The 13,302-nt window shown below is 41.1% G+C and overlaps 1 protein-coding gene across 1 annotated transcript in view; it reads left to right on the plus strand.

The window, feature by feature from the left end:
• HOMER1 (homer scaffold protein 1) overlaps positions 1-2,620 on the plus strand; it is a 108,892-nt gene extending 106,272 nt beyond the window's left edge. Inside the window, exon 9 of the mRNA XM_066615332.1 lies at positions 1,698-2,620. Within this exon, the coding sequence (XP_066471429.1) occupies positions 1,698-1,886 (189 nt within the window). The 3' untranslated portion in view covers positions 1,887-2,620. The remainder of the gene's footprint in view (positions 1-1,697) is intronic.
• The last annotated feature ends 10,682 nt before the right edge of the window (positions 2,621-13,302 follow it).

A 13,302-nucleotide genomic window follows, 5' to 3' on the forward strand; every position in this document is an offset into this window, starting at 1 on the left:
AACTTTGTGAACAATCAGTCTGACCAACATTACACACACACACACACCCCTGTGGACCCCAATCCAACTAGTCATTTCTCCCATTCTCCTTGGATAGGATTGAACCCTTTATTAATTTAATGAAATTAAATTTTTCCAGCAACTGGTGGGCAAAACAAAAATAGACCATGAAAATATATCAGAGCTAATAAGGGTTTGGTTAGGAAGCTGTTTTGTCTCCTATACTAGGAGATGCACAGCTCAAGCCTGTGCATGTCTACTCAGAAGTAAGTTCCATTAGAGTCAATGGGGCTTACTCCCAGGAAAGTGTGGATAGGACTGAGCTGGCAATCACTTCATCAACAAGTGATTGATAAGTATTCCCTTCAAATAGCAAGATTCATCACTTTAAAATTAGAGCCTTTCCTCTTCAGTCAAACAACAAGGTTAATAAATCACTTTAAAAACAGTACCCTTTTTCTGCTCCTGGCCAAGTAAAGTGTGTGCTTGTCTCTCCCCTCCCTCTTTGCCAACTGCATGGAAGCAACTTTAAGAGTCCTGATGACTGATAAAATAGGAAGCATTTTATTTGGGGAGGGGGAGGAAAGCAGGAAGGTTTGGAGATCAAAAGGGAGGAGTGAAAGAGGGAGGGGGTTGAAAAGAGAGATTTCACTTTGATGAGAAGCAGTCCCAGGCTGGGAACTGGGAACCAACCAGACAAGGATCAGCGAGGGTTAAGGACTGCAAGCTGAGCATGCTTGGTACTTGCCAGATGGGGGTTGGAGTTGAAGAGCTTTGGAAACAACATGCAGCAAACACAGAAGGCGGCAGTGGACACAGAAGGCGGCAGTGGAGGGAGAAGAGGGCGGAGTGGCAGCAGCCACTCTCGCAGCTGAGCAACTCCCGTTTCTTCTGTTTTAAAAAAAAGTGGAGAAGACAGGCTTGTATTCTGCCCAGGGGTGTGACTGTATCACTGCAAGAGGACATCCCGTGCCTCCCCTTTGAGTTCCTGGCACCTCCCTAAAGAGCCATGCCTCACAGTTTGAATAACACTGGATTAAACCCTAAGAAATGTGACTGAGAGGAAACTTACCCAAGCAATCGTCTCTAAAAAGGGGGAGCAAGAATTTCGGATGGTGGTTCCCTTTGGTGCTCTCTGCAGGCAGCAAATGTCATGGGATGGTGACATAGTGAAATGGACCATGTTGAGGGAGCAGGATCAGGGCTGCTCAAACCCCAGATCTGGCATTTGACCAGATCTGTCTGCCTGGCGAGTGGCCCTGTTCGTTCTGCCTGGGCCCCGCACAATGTCCTCCATGATCGGGGGACAGGAATGCTCTGGACACTCGCATCTGCCTGGATACATCCTGTCACACGGCCTTCTGGGATGCTGGGCAGCTGATGTGACTGCTTAGAGCTTCCCTGTCCCCCGATCATAGAGGACATCACATGACACCCAGGCAGAACAGAAAGAAGCAGTCTGAATAGGGACCACTTTTCCATTGCTCAGCGGCCACAACTTTGGGCGCCACTGCTTTAGATTAGAATTTGGCAATCTTTACACTCAGATGTGCTGTCAGATAATGGCACTGCAGCAAGAAGGGCTCTAATCTAGTCCTTCTCTCAAGGAAACCTTGTATCATAATTTCTCCAACCCCTGTTAACACTATCGAAAAATGTATGCTAGTTACACATGACATATATTGCTTTTTTCCCAGGAAGTGGAAATTCGAAACAAAGACCTAGAAGGACAACTGTCTGATCTAGAGCAGCGCCTGGAGAAAAGTCAGAATGAACAAGAAGCTTTCCGCAATAACTTGAAAACACTTTTAGAAATTCTTGATGGCAAAATCTTTGAACTAACAGAACTACGAGATAACCTGGCCAAGCTAATAGAGTGCAGCTAAAGAAAATGGGATTTCAGTGCCAACCTTCTTAAAGATGCACTGTCTCTCTTCATAGGACTTCGTTGGGCTCTGCATCCAAGTTGCACAAAATTAGGAAAATGCTCCCCCTGGACAGACTATTTTAAATTTTCAACAATATATTTCACTGTAAAAGTTAGAATTCAGCTTGTAGCTAGATGAAAAAAATAAAATAACTTGAAGTACAAATTACCTCCTTGTATATAATTGGCCATAGATAACTCGAAAGGTATTAACAGTGATTGAATGCAATCCTTTTCTAATTATTAGCCAGTGAAATAAGAAGTGCCCCAAATGGCATCCCTTTTAGTGTTAGACATAATGTAGATGCTTCCCCCTCCCATCCCGGTTTGGTTAAGATACCCAGTTGCTGTGTTTTGTGCAAGAACTTTGTGATGACAGCCCTGTCTTTTGTTGTAATCTTAATAATTTCTCAGGATATTTTGTACTGTTGGGAAACAGTGCATTACCAATTAATTCTTGCCAGGCGTGAGAGAGAGTTGCATCTTTAATTCAAACCTAGTGGATTATTGCTTGTATAGAGTTCTTCCCTTCTTTTTATACTGGAAGATACTGTATTTATTTATGATGTTCACTCTGGTGTTCTATAATATTGTCGAGTGTATGGTTTCTCTTTCCCTATTTAAGTCCATGTATGTAGAAGTCCTGTATCCCATTTTGTTACACATTTTGAAGCCCATTAACAAAGACAGGTGAGTCCCTCAAAAGTGTTTCAAAGTTTGCTATATACAGATAAGTATAAGCATTGATCTAGTCTTATTAAGCATCACAGATATTTAATATTTACTGTTACTAGAATATGTTTTAATTTAAAATCTGAGAACTATCTCCTGACTAATCAATGTAGCTCATTGTGGATCATGTTGTGGACATAGGACAATTGCCAGGGCATTCCCTTTGTGTTGACCTTGCTCAGCCAAGAGAACTGTATAATAATTGTAGGAAATTGAAAGAATTTTTTTTTCTCTGTTGTATCTTCATGTCACATCTTTGTCAAAACCACACCAGGCAATATTCTGAACTTCAAAACAGGAATTGAATTCAGTTATCCTCAGTGAACATGTTTTTAAGTTGTTTTGATGTAATTTGATGTAAGGCTTTTTGCCAAACATATATTTCTTTAAACAATGTTTTTTATTTTAAGGAAAAAAAAATGAAAGGTAAGCCAAGTGTCACATGTCTGTTTACTGAATGGGAACTGCATTATGGGACAATCTTGCTGTTTATTGTCTAATATTGGAGAGGATTTTAAAAACATGAACGAAAAAGAATCAGACACAAAGATGCACTGACCTTTTCTTTACACTCAAATTAATTTGATAGCTAAATACAGAATCTAGCTTGAATATAAACTCTGTACAATAGACAATTTTTTTCCACCGAAGGACTGCTATTCAAAACTAGATAATATAAATCGGGTTTTTTATGTGTGTACTTTATGTATATACTGTATAATACACACATTCTAATTTGTATTCAAAGAGGGAGAAGTACATGGTTTCGTTTCTAATATGCCATTTTCTTTTTTTGTAATTTATCAGGTGTGTCCTGGTATGTCAGGATTACTGTTTAGCTAAACCCACTTATCATGTATTATACTGTATGTACTGTACACACCATTTTTAAATTTAAGACATACATGGGGGTATTTTATCATTTTATTTTATTTATTATGGGGGAAAATAATTGTTCATTGCATTCATAGTTCAGAGATTTTATGGTGATTTTTTTTAACTTATTAGCTAGATGTTAATGATGTGTAACTTCATCAGGTCTAGGACAGTAGTGATTACCTGATTTTAATTTACCTGGAAAAGTTTGTACCTGATTCTCTTACTATATGAGTGTCAACTGAAAACAAAGTGTAAAATTGGTATAATTACAGGAGGCATCAGGCTGGGTGTTCTTAATGATAATAAGAAAGAACAGAAATTTGATGGCAAAAAATGTAACATTTTTAATGAGATCGAAATTTTTAATACAATGACATTTACATGTGGGAAAATAGTTTACAAAATATTTCCACTTAAATGCTGTGTATATGTGTGGTACAAGAATATTTCTTTGTAAATGTACACACACATATGTATATACAGTACATGGAAAAATTTAAATGTGCACCTTTTTAATATTTTCCTATTGAAATTAAATTTAAAAATTGGAAATCAATATTTGAGAATTTCTTTTATCATGTATAATAAGATGCTTGACTTTTTTTTGTTTGTGAAAATAAAATCTATGAGGGCTGCACCATTGAATTCCCAAAAAAATCACTTATATATAGGGGATAAGGGGGACTCAAGTGCACATATAAATAAAATCCTATTGTTAAAAATATTTTAATGTTCATTTATGGTAGGTGGGTGTTACGACATTGTATAACCAGAAATTGTACTCTAAAAGTTCCTAATTTGGTGGTCATACCTTCTCTTGCCTCTACATTTCTGTATGATTAAGAGTTGGCATATTGGGGGGAAAAATATTTCCCGGAGAGTATTACATATTGTATCTATCTTAAGAGAAAGTGTGGGGAATATCTCTATGCCAGAAATTGTTGGGTACCATAGGTTAAAACAAAGCAAACAAGAGCTTACATAGGAGAACAATCACATTGTGTATAACTTGTTATATGACAACTATGGAGTCTTGTTTAAAAAATTCTTTTAAAACCCAACAAAAAAATACAGTTTTTATTTTGAAATACAGTTGCTGTTCTGGAGAATGTACTTTACTCAACTTATTTTCTTCTTTAACTTTTTTTACAAACTGTTCAATGGATGGCAGCATTTACCTTAACCTTCAGGTGCTACTGGATTTTGAATTAGAGTGTCATGTTGTGAAATTCTGACTTTGACATAAAAAGGTTTTCTAAGTATATCCCTGTCTGGAAGTTGGTTTTTGGAGACTCCTTCTTACAACTTTACTCCAGAATGTTCCAAGAGCTTTGTTTGCCCAACATTCCAATAGCTGAGAATAACCTGCTCTCAGAAAATATGATTTACAGCCCAATCCTATTTCACTTCTCATGCGATGATGCAGCTGCACCAGTGTGGCACCTGCAGAATCCTACAGGACGGTTTCAGCTTCCAGAGAACTTCTCAGGGTAAGGAACATTTGTGCCCTTGCCTCAAGGTAAGCACATTGGGGCCTGCACATTGGGTCTACTTGGACCTGCAAATGCTCTAGAGTTGGCACAAATCCACATGAACCTAGGTCAGGGACCAAGTCTGGGAAAGGGTTTAGGATATTGGGGTGCATGGCTGCCACCAATACCACCCCCACATTGCCCCATATCTGCCCTCTTCCCCCTCGCCGCATTCCTCCAACCCTCTGCACCAACTTAGCAGTGACTGGGCTTCCCTGGTCCGCTTACATGCAGACCTGACCACTCACTACTTGTGGCAGCAGACAGGCTGTGCCAAATGACCTGCTGTCTTTTGCAACAGCTGTAAAGGGCCTTACGCCATTGAACAAGTATTCTAGTGGCACAAGGTTTGCTTAGGTTTGGACTGGCAGCAAATGAAAAACTGACAATAATTTATTGATGGGCAGCCCAATCCTGAGCTTCCTGACACCCGCTGAAGCAACTGTGCCAAAGCTGCTACTGCTGTATCCAGTGGGTGCCGGGGAGCCACCAGGAGTCTCCTTGGGGGAAGGGACAAAAATCCCCTTCCTTTGGGGAAAGCACCAATCCCCACAATGGGGCTTCTCAGGTCTGTGCTATTTTCAGGATATGTCAGCCACCCACCGCAGTTCCTCCACCCACCAGAGGCCATGTAGTTGCACTTATCCCTGGTGGTGGGACGTCTTTCTCCTGCCAGTGCTGGTCTTGGCGCCTTACTAGCATGGCCCCAGTGCCAGCACTCCCTACTGTGTGCCTTAAAAATGCCGGCGTGCTGGAATCCCTAGCATGTATTCACTGCTGAAACAGAGACGCCTGCGTTGGCTTGGTCATGTCGTGAGAATGGATGATGGCCGGATCCCAAAGGATCTCCTCTGGAGAACTCGTGCAAGGAAAGCGCCCTACAGGTAGACCACAGCTGCGATACAAGGACATCTGCAAGAGGGATCTGAAGGCCTTAGGGATGGACCTCAACAAGTGGGAAACCCTGGCCTCTGAGCGGCCCGCTTGGAGGCAGGCTGTGCAGCATGGCCTTTCCCAGTTTGAAGAGACACTTTGCCAACAGTCTGAGGCTAAGAGGCAAAGAAGGAAGGCCCATAGCCAGGGAGACAGATCAGGGACAGACTGCACTTGCTCCCGGTGTGGAAGGGATTGTCACTCCCGGATTGGCCTTTTCAGCCACACTAGACGCTGTTCCAGAACCACCATTCAGAGCGTGATACCATAGTCTTTCGAGACTGAAGGTTGCCAATACTACAATACGGCATCTAGCACCTGTGCTGGGACAGTTAAGGTTTGGGCCCTTAGGCAGCAATCTTATGCAGACTTTCCTTGGAGTAAGCTCTGCTGAAGACAGTGGGAGTTACTTCTGAGTAAGCATGCATAGGATGGTGCAGATAATGAATAAGATACAAGACAGAATGTCAAGTTAATCAAGTCTTCAAAAAACAAGGCACTGAGAGAGGCAAGTGCAGAGAGATAACGTGGCTAGCTGGGAAGGTAGGAGTCTGGCTGTTCCTTTGTTGGCACTGCTGGGGAACCAAGAGAGACTTGGCCAATCCAACCCACTTTTTACTTTCTGATAGCCAGAGTGGTAAAAGAAAGGAATGGGGGAGGAGAAAGTACCCAGGTTAATATGTCCTACTCCAGGGGCTACCCATGGTCTTGAATGTATAGAGGTAAGACACAAAGGAGGCAGAGTGTTCTTCCCCCTTAAATGGTAAGTAGAGAAATTAATAGAGTGGAAGACTGGAGGAAGAAAGAAAGCCACAGGAGGGGTTCTGGAGTGCATATGCATACAGGGGTGCCGGTTAGCCCTTTCTCTGAGCATCCAGCACTACCTTGGCCACTCCTTCTCACTTGCAATCCAGGAAGACACGCAGCCATTTGGCAGCTTACGGGATACAACTTTCAACCCTGTGGGTGCCGAAGACTACTTTGGCCTGCCACAACGCAAGAAAACAAATCTGTGTTGGCCAAAAAAGAGGAAATGGCCTTTTTCAATATGTCAAGGAGCATCAAGTCTCACTCCGCACCAGATAGTACCAACATCTTCTGAAGTTTGCACAGTATTGGAGCTCTGCTGAAGGCAGAGCAGCCATGATGTTGAAAGACAGGAACTCACTTTAAAAGGTAGGTACAAAGACAAAATATATATGGAAAGGTTGACCAATGAGAAATTACTTGATTCAATTTTTTTTATAGTGTTATGTTTGACAATTCTTAATATAGAATTTTTAGTTCTAATTTTAATTTAATTTTTAATTCTGGCAGATGCTGAACCTTAAATGCTATACTCATTATGCATAGGACTGACCGTAACTTGTAACAAAAAAGTTGAATTTCTAAGGATTTTGACTGGGAAGAATTTCCTTGTCTGTAAGCTGGTAGGTGCCAGGCTATGCATTCCTCCACACATGAAGTGCATCAAGCCCTGCCTTCTATACAGCAGGCATATAGTATATGCAAGCTGCAATACTTGTGGTTCTAAGTTTTAGCAGCTGGAGGACGGGAGGTAAGAGAGGAGGACAGCTATAGTCAGTGGCTCTGTTACTAAGAAGTGCACAAAGAAGAATGTGCAGCTGTAAAATGCTGAGAAAACTAGAAAAGAGGAGAGTTGCTGTATATGAGGTTAATCAGAACAAAATGAGAAGAACAGCGAATGAAGTTATTTGTTGAGGTTTTCCTTCAGAGTTCTTACCAACACACTTCTTCAATATGTTTGGAGTTACAATTCTTCCCTTGGAAAATTCTATAACTTTTAAACAACTATCTTCACATTCTTCTAAAGGGATTAGCTTAGGCTGCAATTCCATATACCAGTGTTTCTCAAACTGTGGGTTGAGATGCACCAGGTGGGTCATGAACCAATTTCAGGTGGGTCCCCATTCACTTCAACATGTACCTGCTGTGTCTCATTATTCATGAGGTTCCATTCCCAGAACTCATGTGGATGGCAAAAATTGCATTAAAGCAATCATTTAAAAAACAATGTCCCTTTGCTGGGTGGATTTAAAAACAGCCTTGCTGACCTTTTGTGATGTAAAACAGAGTCATTAGGCAGAGAATCCATCAATCAGTCTCTTAGGGACCCCGCCCTTTACCCAGAGCAAAGTGATTAACTTTCTTTGCTGAGGGGGAAGAGAGGGTTCTCAGTGCCTGGAGAGAGAATCAGTTAACATAAGAACAGCCCTGCTGGATCAGGCCATAGGACAATCTAGTCCAGCTTCCTGTATCTCACAGGAGATGTTTGGAGATCTCACAGGAGATCTCACCAAATGTTTACATATTAACAGCTGAATTGTATGGGCAGGCTAGTATATAGCTCTCTCTCGTACACTGGGTTGACTAGGTAAAAATTACCAAAAAAATCATCATTTCAAAGTTCAGCATATGAGAAGATTGAGATGCGGAAGAAATTTTGTATAGCCTGCTGTTGCTGCAGAATATAAATGCTGACAGATTGTTTGTTGTTTTGGTAATTGAGATTGTCAAGTCCTGTTCAAATAAATATCTTTTATTAAAGAAAACAAAGGAACAATCTTTAAGCACCAAAAACTGTCAGTATGTTGTTACATTGCATGTACAAGAGACAAGTCATTCAGGACTTTGTGTACAGGTTTGAATTTTGAAGCCATGATAGTAAAAAAACATGAAGTTTCAAGCAATACAGTAAAGTTGCTAAAAGCAAAAAGCAAAAAGGCAAACAGTTAAAACCATTTTCATTTTGAAAATATTGCTAATGCTTGTTTTGTTTATGCTTCTCGCTTAATACTTTAGAACACTGAGCGAATAAAGGTACTGCAAATCTGCAGGAATATTTTAAAGATGCAATGGCCATTTACATTGTCTATGACATTACAATTGTGTTCAAGTGTAGCAAAGTGTGCAGATTCTTCTACTCGTTTTGCCTACATTAGTGAACAGTGAATCAATCTTCATTTTATTTTTTTTTGTTTCATCAACCCTTAACTCCACTTATGCAAAATAAAATAGCAGGCTTCTGCATTTCAGCAAGCATATTAACACAACTTTGCTCTTAAACTAGCAAAACAAAATAAGTAGTGCATAGGCTGCCATCACAGGGACATGAGACTAAGGGACATGATGTATGATATGACATTGGTGATCTACAACTAGTTATACAACTGTTTTATTTTTTTAAAGCCACAATGGCAGTAGGCAGTTTGGATTGAGCTGGGTGAATTTTAACACTCCTATGAGCAATTTTCCCAATTTAAATCCTTTTGAAAGCTATTTGCCATGAGGGAGCATACAGATACCTTACAGTTTTCTGCATTTTTCCCCCTCATGCAACATTGTCAATCATGGTGATTTAAGTGAGAAAAATAATTCATAAGAAAAGGGTTAATTCTCACCTCCCCAATACAATAAGACAGGGGTGCCCAAACCCTGGCCCCGGGGCCACTTGCGGCCCTCAGGGGCTCCCAATCAGGCCCTTGGGGAGCCCCCAGTCTCCAATGAGCCTCTGGCCCTCCGGAGACTTGCTGGAGCCCATGCTGGCCCAACACAACTGCTCTCAGCCTGAGGAGAACTGTTCAACCACTCATCTGTACTGTGGGACAAGGGCTCCCTCCACTACTTGCTGTTTCATGTCTGTGATGCAGCAGTGATAGCGAACGAAAGGCTGGCCTTGCTTTGTGCAAGGCCTTTTATAGGCCTTGAGCTATTGCAAGACCTTCATTCATTCATATAAGTTCCATCTCTAATATATTTATGTAAATTTATTCAAATTGTAAATTGTAAATTAATCCTTTCTTTCCCAGCTCCTGACAGTGTCAGAGATAAAATGTGGCCCTCCTGCCAAAATGTTTGGACACCACTGCTATAAGATAAGAAGAGCCCAGCTTGATCAGGCCAAGGGCCCATCTAGTCCAGCTTCTTGTATCTCACAATGGCCGACCAGATGCCTCAGGGAGCACACATGATAACAAGATACCTGCATTCTGGTGCCACTCCCTTGTGACCCCAATCTAGCTCAGTATTCCTGTGACTTTTTTAAAGGGAGAAGCAATCACATCTTCCCAAGTAAACATGTAGTTTGGCCTAAGTTCCTATATCAAGTGTGTAGACACAGCATGTGATAGTAATTCCTACACCTTGCCATTTTGGACTGGGCACAGAGGTTGCAGGTTTTAAAAAACCCTTGGAAAAAAAACACCACACAAAAAAAATCTCTCTATAATTAGAAAACCAGTAGGTTAATGACAAGAGCTGATCTGCCAGTTTGCTAGCTGTAGTGAGTATTTTATGGGGAAGCAGTGAAACATAGTCCACATCTGCATAGTCCACATCTGCAGTCTGAAGGAAAACAGCCCAAGGAAGTGATATTCCTGTTGATTTGAATCAGCGCTGAAAGTGATGCATATGTCATGTGCACACATACGTACACACTCTGTAGAGGGTAGAATAAAGTGGAAAAAAAAACTATTGCTTTCAGATTCATGTGAAATGACTGGGAACATCTGTATGGGAAGTTTTTGTAGTCACAATTCTGCACTAATTCATACTTTTGTGTCCTTTTCCCTGCAGAAACATAGTGCAATTTAGCAGGGATTTCATTATCATGCCTTCCCTGGTGTGAACTGTGCTAGTCAGTCAGTAAACAACGCAGCAGTGGGGCCAGCACATTCAACTTCCCAACACTGAGAAGTGCTCACATCGATTCAGCCAAGTGTCATCCACACAGCAGTCTCAAATCAAACTATGGGCCTACACCCAAGCACTACTACAACTCTCACTATTGTACCAGAGTTGAAGTTAGCCTGAAACATGATCCTCTACTTCTCTCACTACAGAACAATGGTACTGAACAAGGCCTCATGTATTTTGGTTGGACTTGATAGGCCATTACTTCCAGCAGTGAGTAAGACTTGGCTTTGTTTCCCGGCCCACAGAGGCAAAAGTAACTACATCCCTTTTATACCTGCCAGCCAAGCAAGTTTTACACAAAGGGGAGTGATGGACAGCCCCCGTTTGTAGCAATCCCTCCTCTCCAACCATGACAAAATATAGCCTTTGAAAGAGATCTTTTTCATCTCTGTGTGCTATAGGCAGCCTTGAAAGAACTCACTGCTCCTATGTTGGAATATATAAGACTCTGCTATTTGCCAGGTAAATTTACAGCTTCCACCAGTGACTGCTGTGGGTACATGGTGCCAAATGAACTGTGCAATTCCACGATTTTTGGAACACAAAAGTTCCCTGGCTCTACAAGGCAGCAGCAGTGTGCTCAGGTTTTTTCTTTCAATGGAAGTAAAGGAAGGACAGTACAAGCCTATAGCCCTCTCCCCAATCTCACCTTGGGTATAAGGCCAGGAGCAAAGTATTGTCGGAACTGGACCTTCACACATTTCATTATCAGAGACAGTATGAACACACATATTAGAGCATGGAGATAAATAAAATTCTGACACCTACGCGTAGGGAGTGTAGAAGAATGGAATACCAATCAAGATTTTTAAGTCTCAAATTAAAAAAAAAAAATTCAAGGTTAAAGTAATTTCAAGGTGAAAGGTCTCGGATAACACATAAGGCTGTGTAAAACATTAGAAAGTAGCTTTTGAAAAGGTATTAGTGTAAATTCTCTCCCCAAGTTATGTTTTAATAATGTAAGATTTCATGCAGCAATTAATATAATTTATTCAATTGGAAGCTTTAAAATATTGTATTTATGGAATAAAACCAGGTAGTGCTGTATTTTACAAATCATTACATAATAACAGACAGAACAATGTGCTTTTCTCTACCAAAGAACCCTAGCATATGCCCCAATCCAGGGAACTGTGAGTGTAGCAAACTACACTACTACATCACAGAGCGTCAACCTACCTACAGCATGATCAATGCCAGGGGCTTTGCCTCTTTTGAGTCGATTGTTTAATGAAGTAACTTCATCTATGTGAACTGGAGGTCACTGGGGCATGTCATTAAACTCATACAAAGTAGCTTTATAATAAGAATCAGCATACAGCTCATAAAAATAATGCTCCCAAGTACTGGCTGGAATAAGGGAATCTAGAGGAGATAATTATTTGGAGGAAAGATCGGAAATCAATTTCCAAAAATGGGCTTGATTTTTCTCCTTAGTTGCATGAATGAGCTGTTCCCATGATGCCTGAACATCTGCTTTCCTCTTTTTGGTCACTATATTCTTATAGGATTTCTTAAGGGTCAAGATATGTTGGTGAAAAGAAGGAGTATCAAAACCTGGGACAGCGCGATAAGTCTGGTAGCAGATGTAAATGTCTGCTTAGCTTGAATACATTCTTCATCAAACCATCTTTTAGACTGCCTACGTGATTGGTAAACCTGTGAACCGATCACTGGCGCAGTTATAGAATTCCATCCCTGTATGACTTGTTCATAAGGAAGGAGGAACTCGGTACCCTCAAAGCTATTCATAACAGAACTCCGACCTGTTATCATACTCTTGTCAACCAAAAAGGCACTTGCCCTGTGTTCCAGTCGGGTAGACCATTTAACACGACAGGTGGCCCTTTTCAATATCTTAATGGCTGCTCTATACTGACCTTTAAGGTGTACTGACTGAGATGGTAGGGCCACTCGCAGGAGAAGAGGGAAATGATTGCTATCAAGATCAGGAAGAACCTGCAAACTTTCAACCCAGGGAAGTAAACTGTTGCAAACCAAAAAATAATCAATGGTACTGCACCTTGCTCCTGCCATAAAAGTAAATTCCCTGGGGTAGTCTCCTATCATGGCCCCATTTAAGATATGGAGGTTGAGATTTTGAGCCATAGCAAGCAATCGAGTACCAGCAAAATTTACCTTGTTATCTTTTGAAAGACGTGGAAGATATAAATAAATGTGTTCATCACCCTGGATTGCAATTTGACCCTTAGCCATCCCATTAAAGGGACGGCCATTTGCACCAGTGCGGGCATTAAAATCCCCCCCCCAAAAGAACCATATCAACTGAATTATCAGAGATTAGATCTTCAATATATCTTTCCAAGTCAGCCCAGGACTTATTAATGTGAACTCTTGCTTGTTGTGGGGTAAGATAGACATTTACCACCAGTACTGTTTGGGCTGCCAATTTGAAACTAATAGCCATAGCCTGATTATCTAAGGGGTGCAGCTCTCTGCATATGATATTTAAAGAGGTGGAGACCAAGATCCCCAAACTCCCCTTCTGTCCTACTGTACGCGGACGATACAGTTATCCTTTCAAGGACCCCAGTGGGACTGAGAAGGGCCCTTAATAGTTTT

This window comes from Tiliqua scincoides, chromosome 2 (assembly GCF_035046505.1).
Source record: "Tiliqua scincoides isolate rTilSci1 chromosome 2, rTilSci1.hap2, whole genome shotgun sequence".
In the NCBI taxonomy this organism is placed as follows: domain Eukaryota; kingdom Metazoa; phylum Chordata; class Lepidosauria; order Squamata; family Scincidae; genus Tiliqua; species Tiliqua scincoides.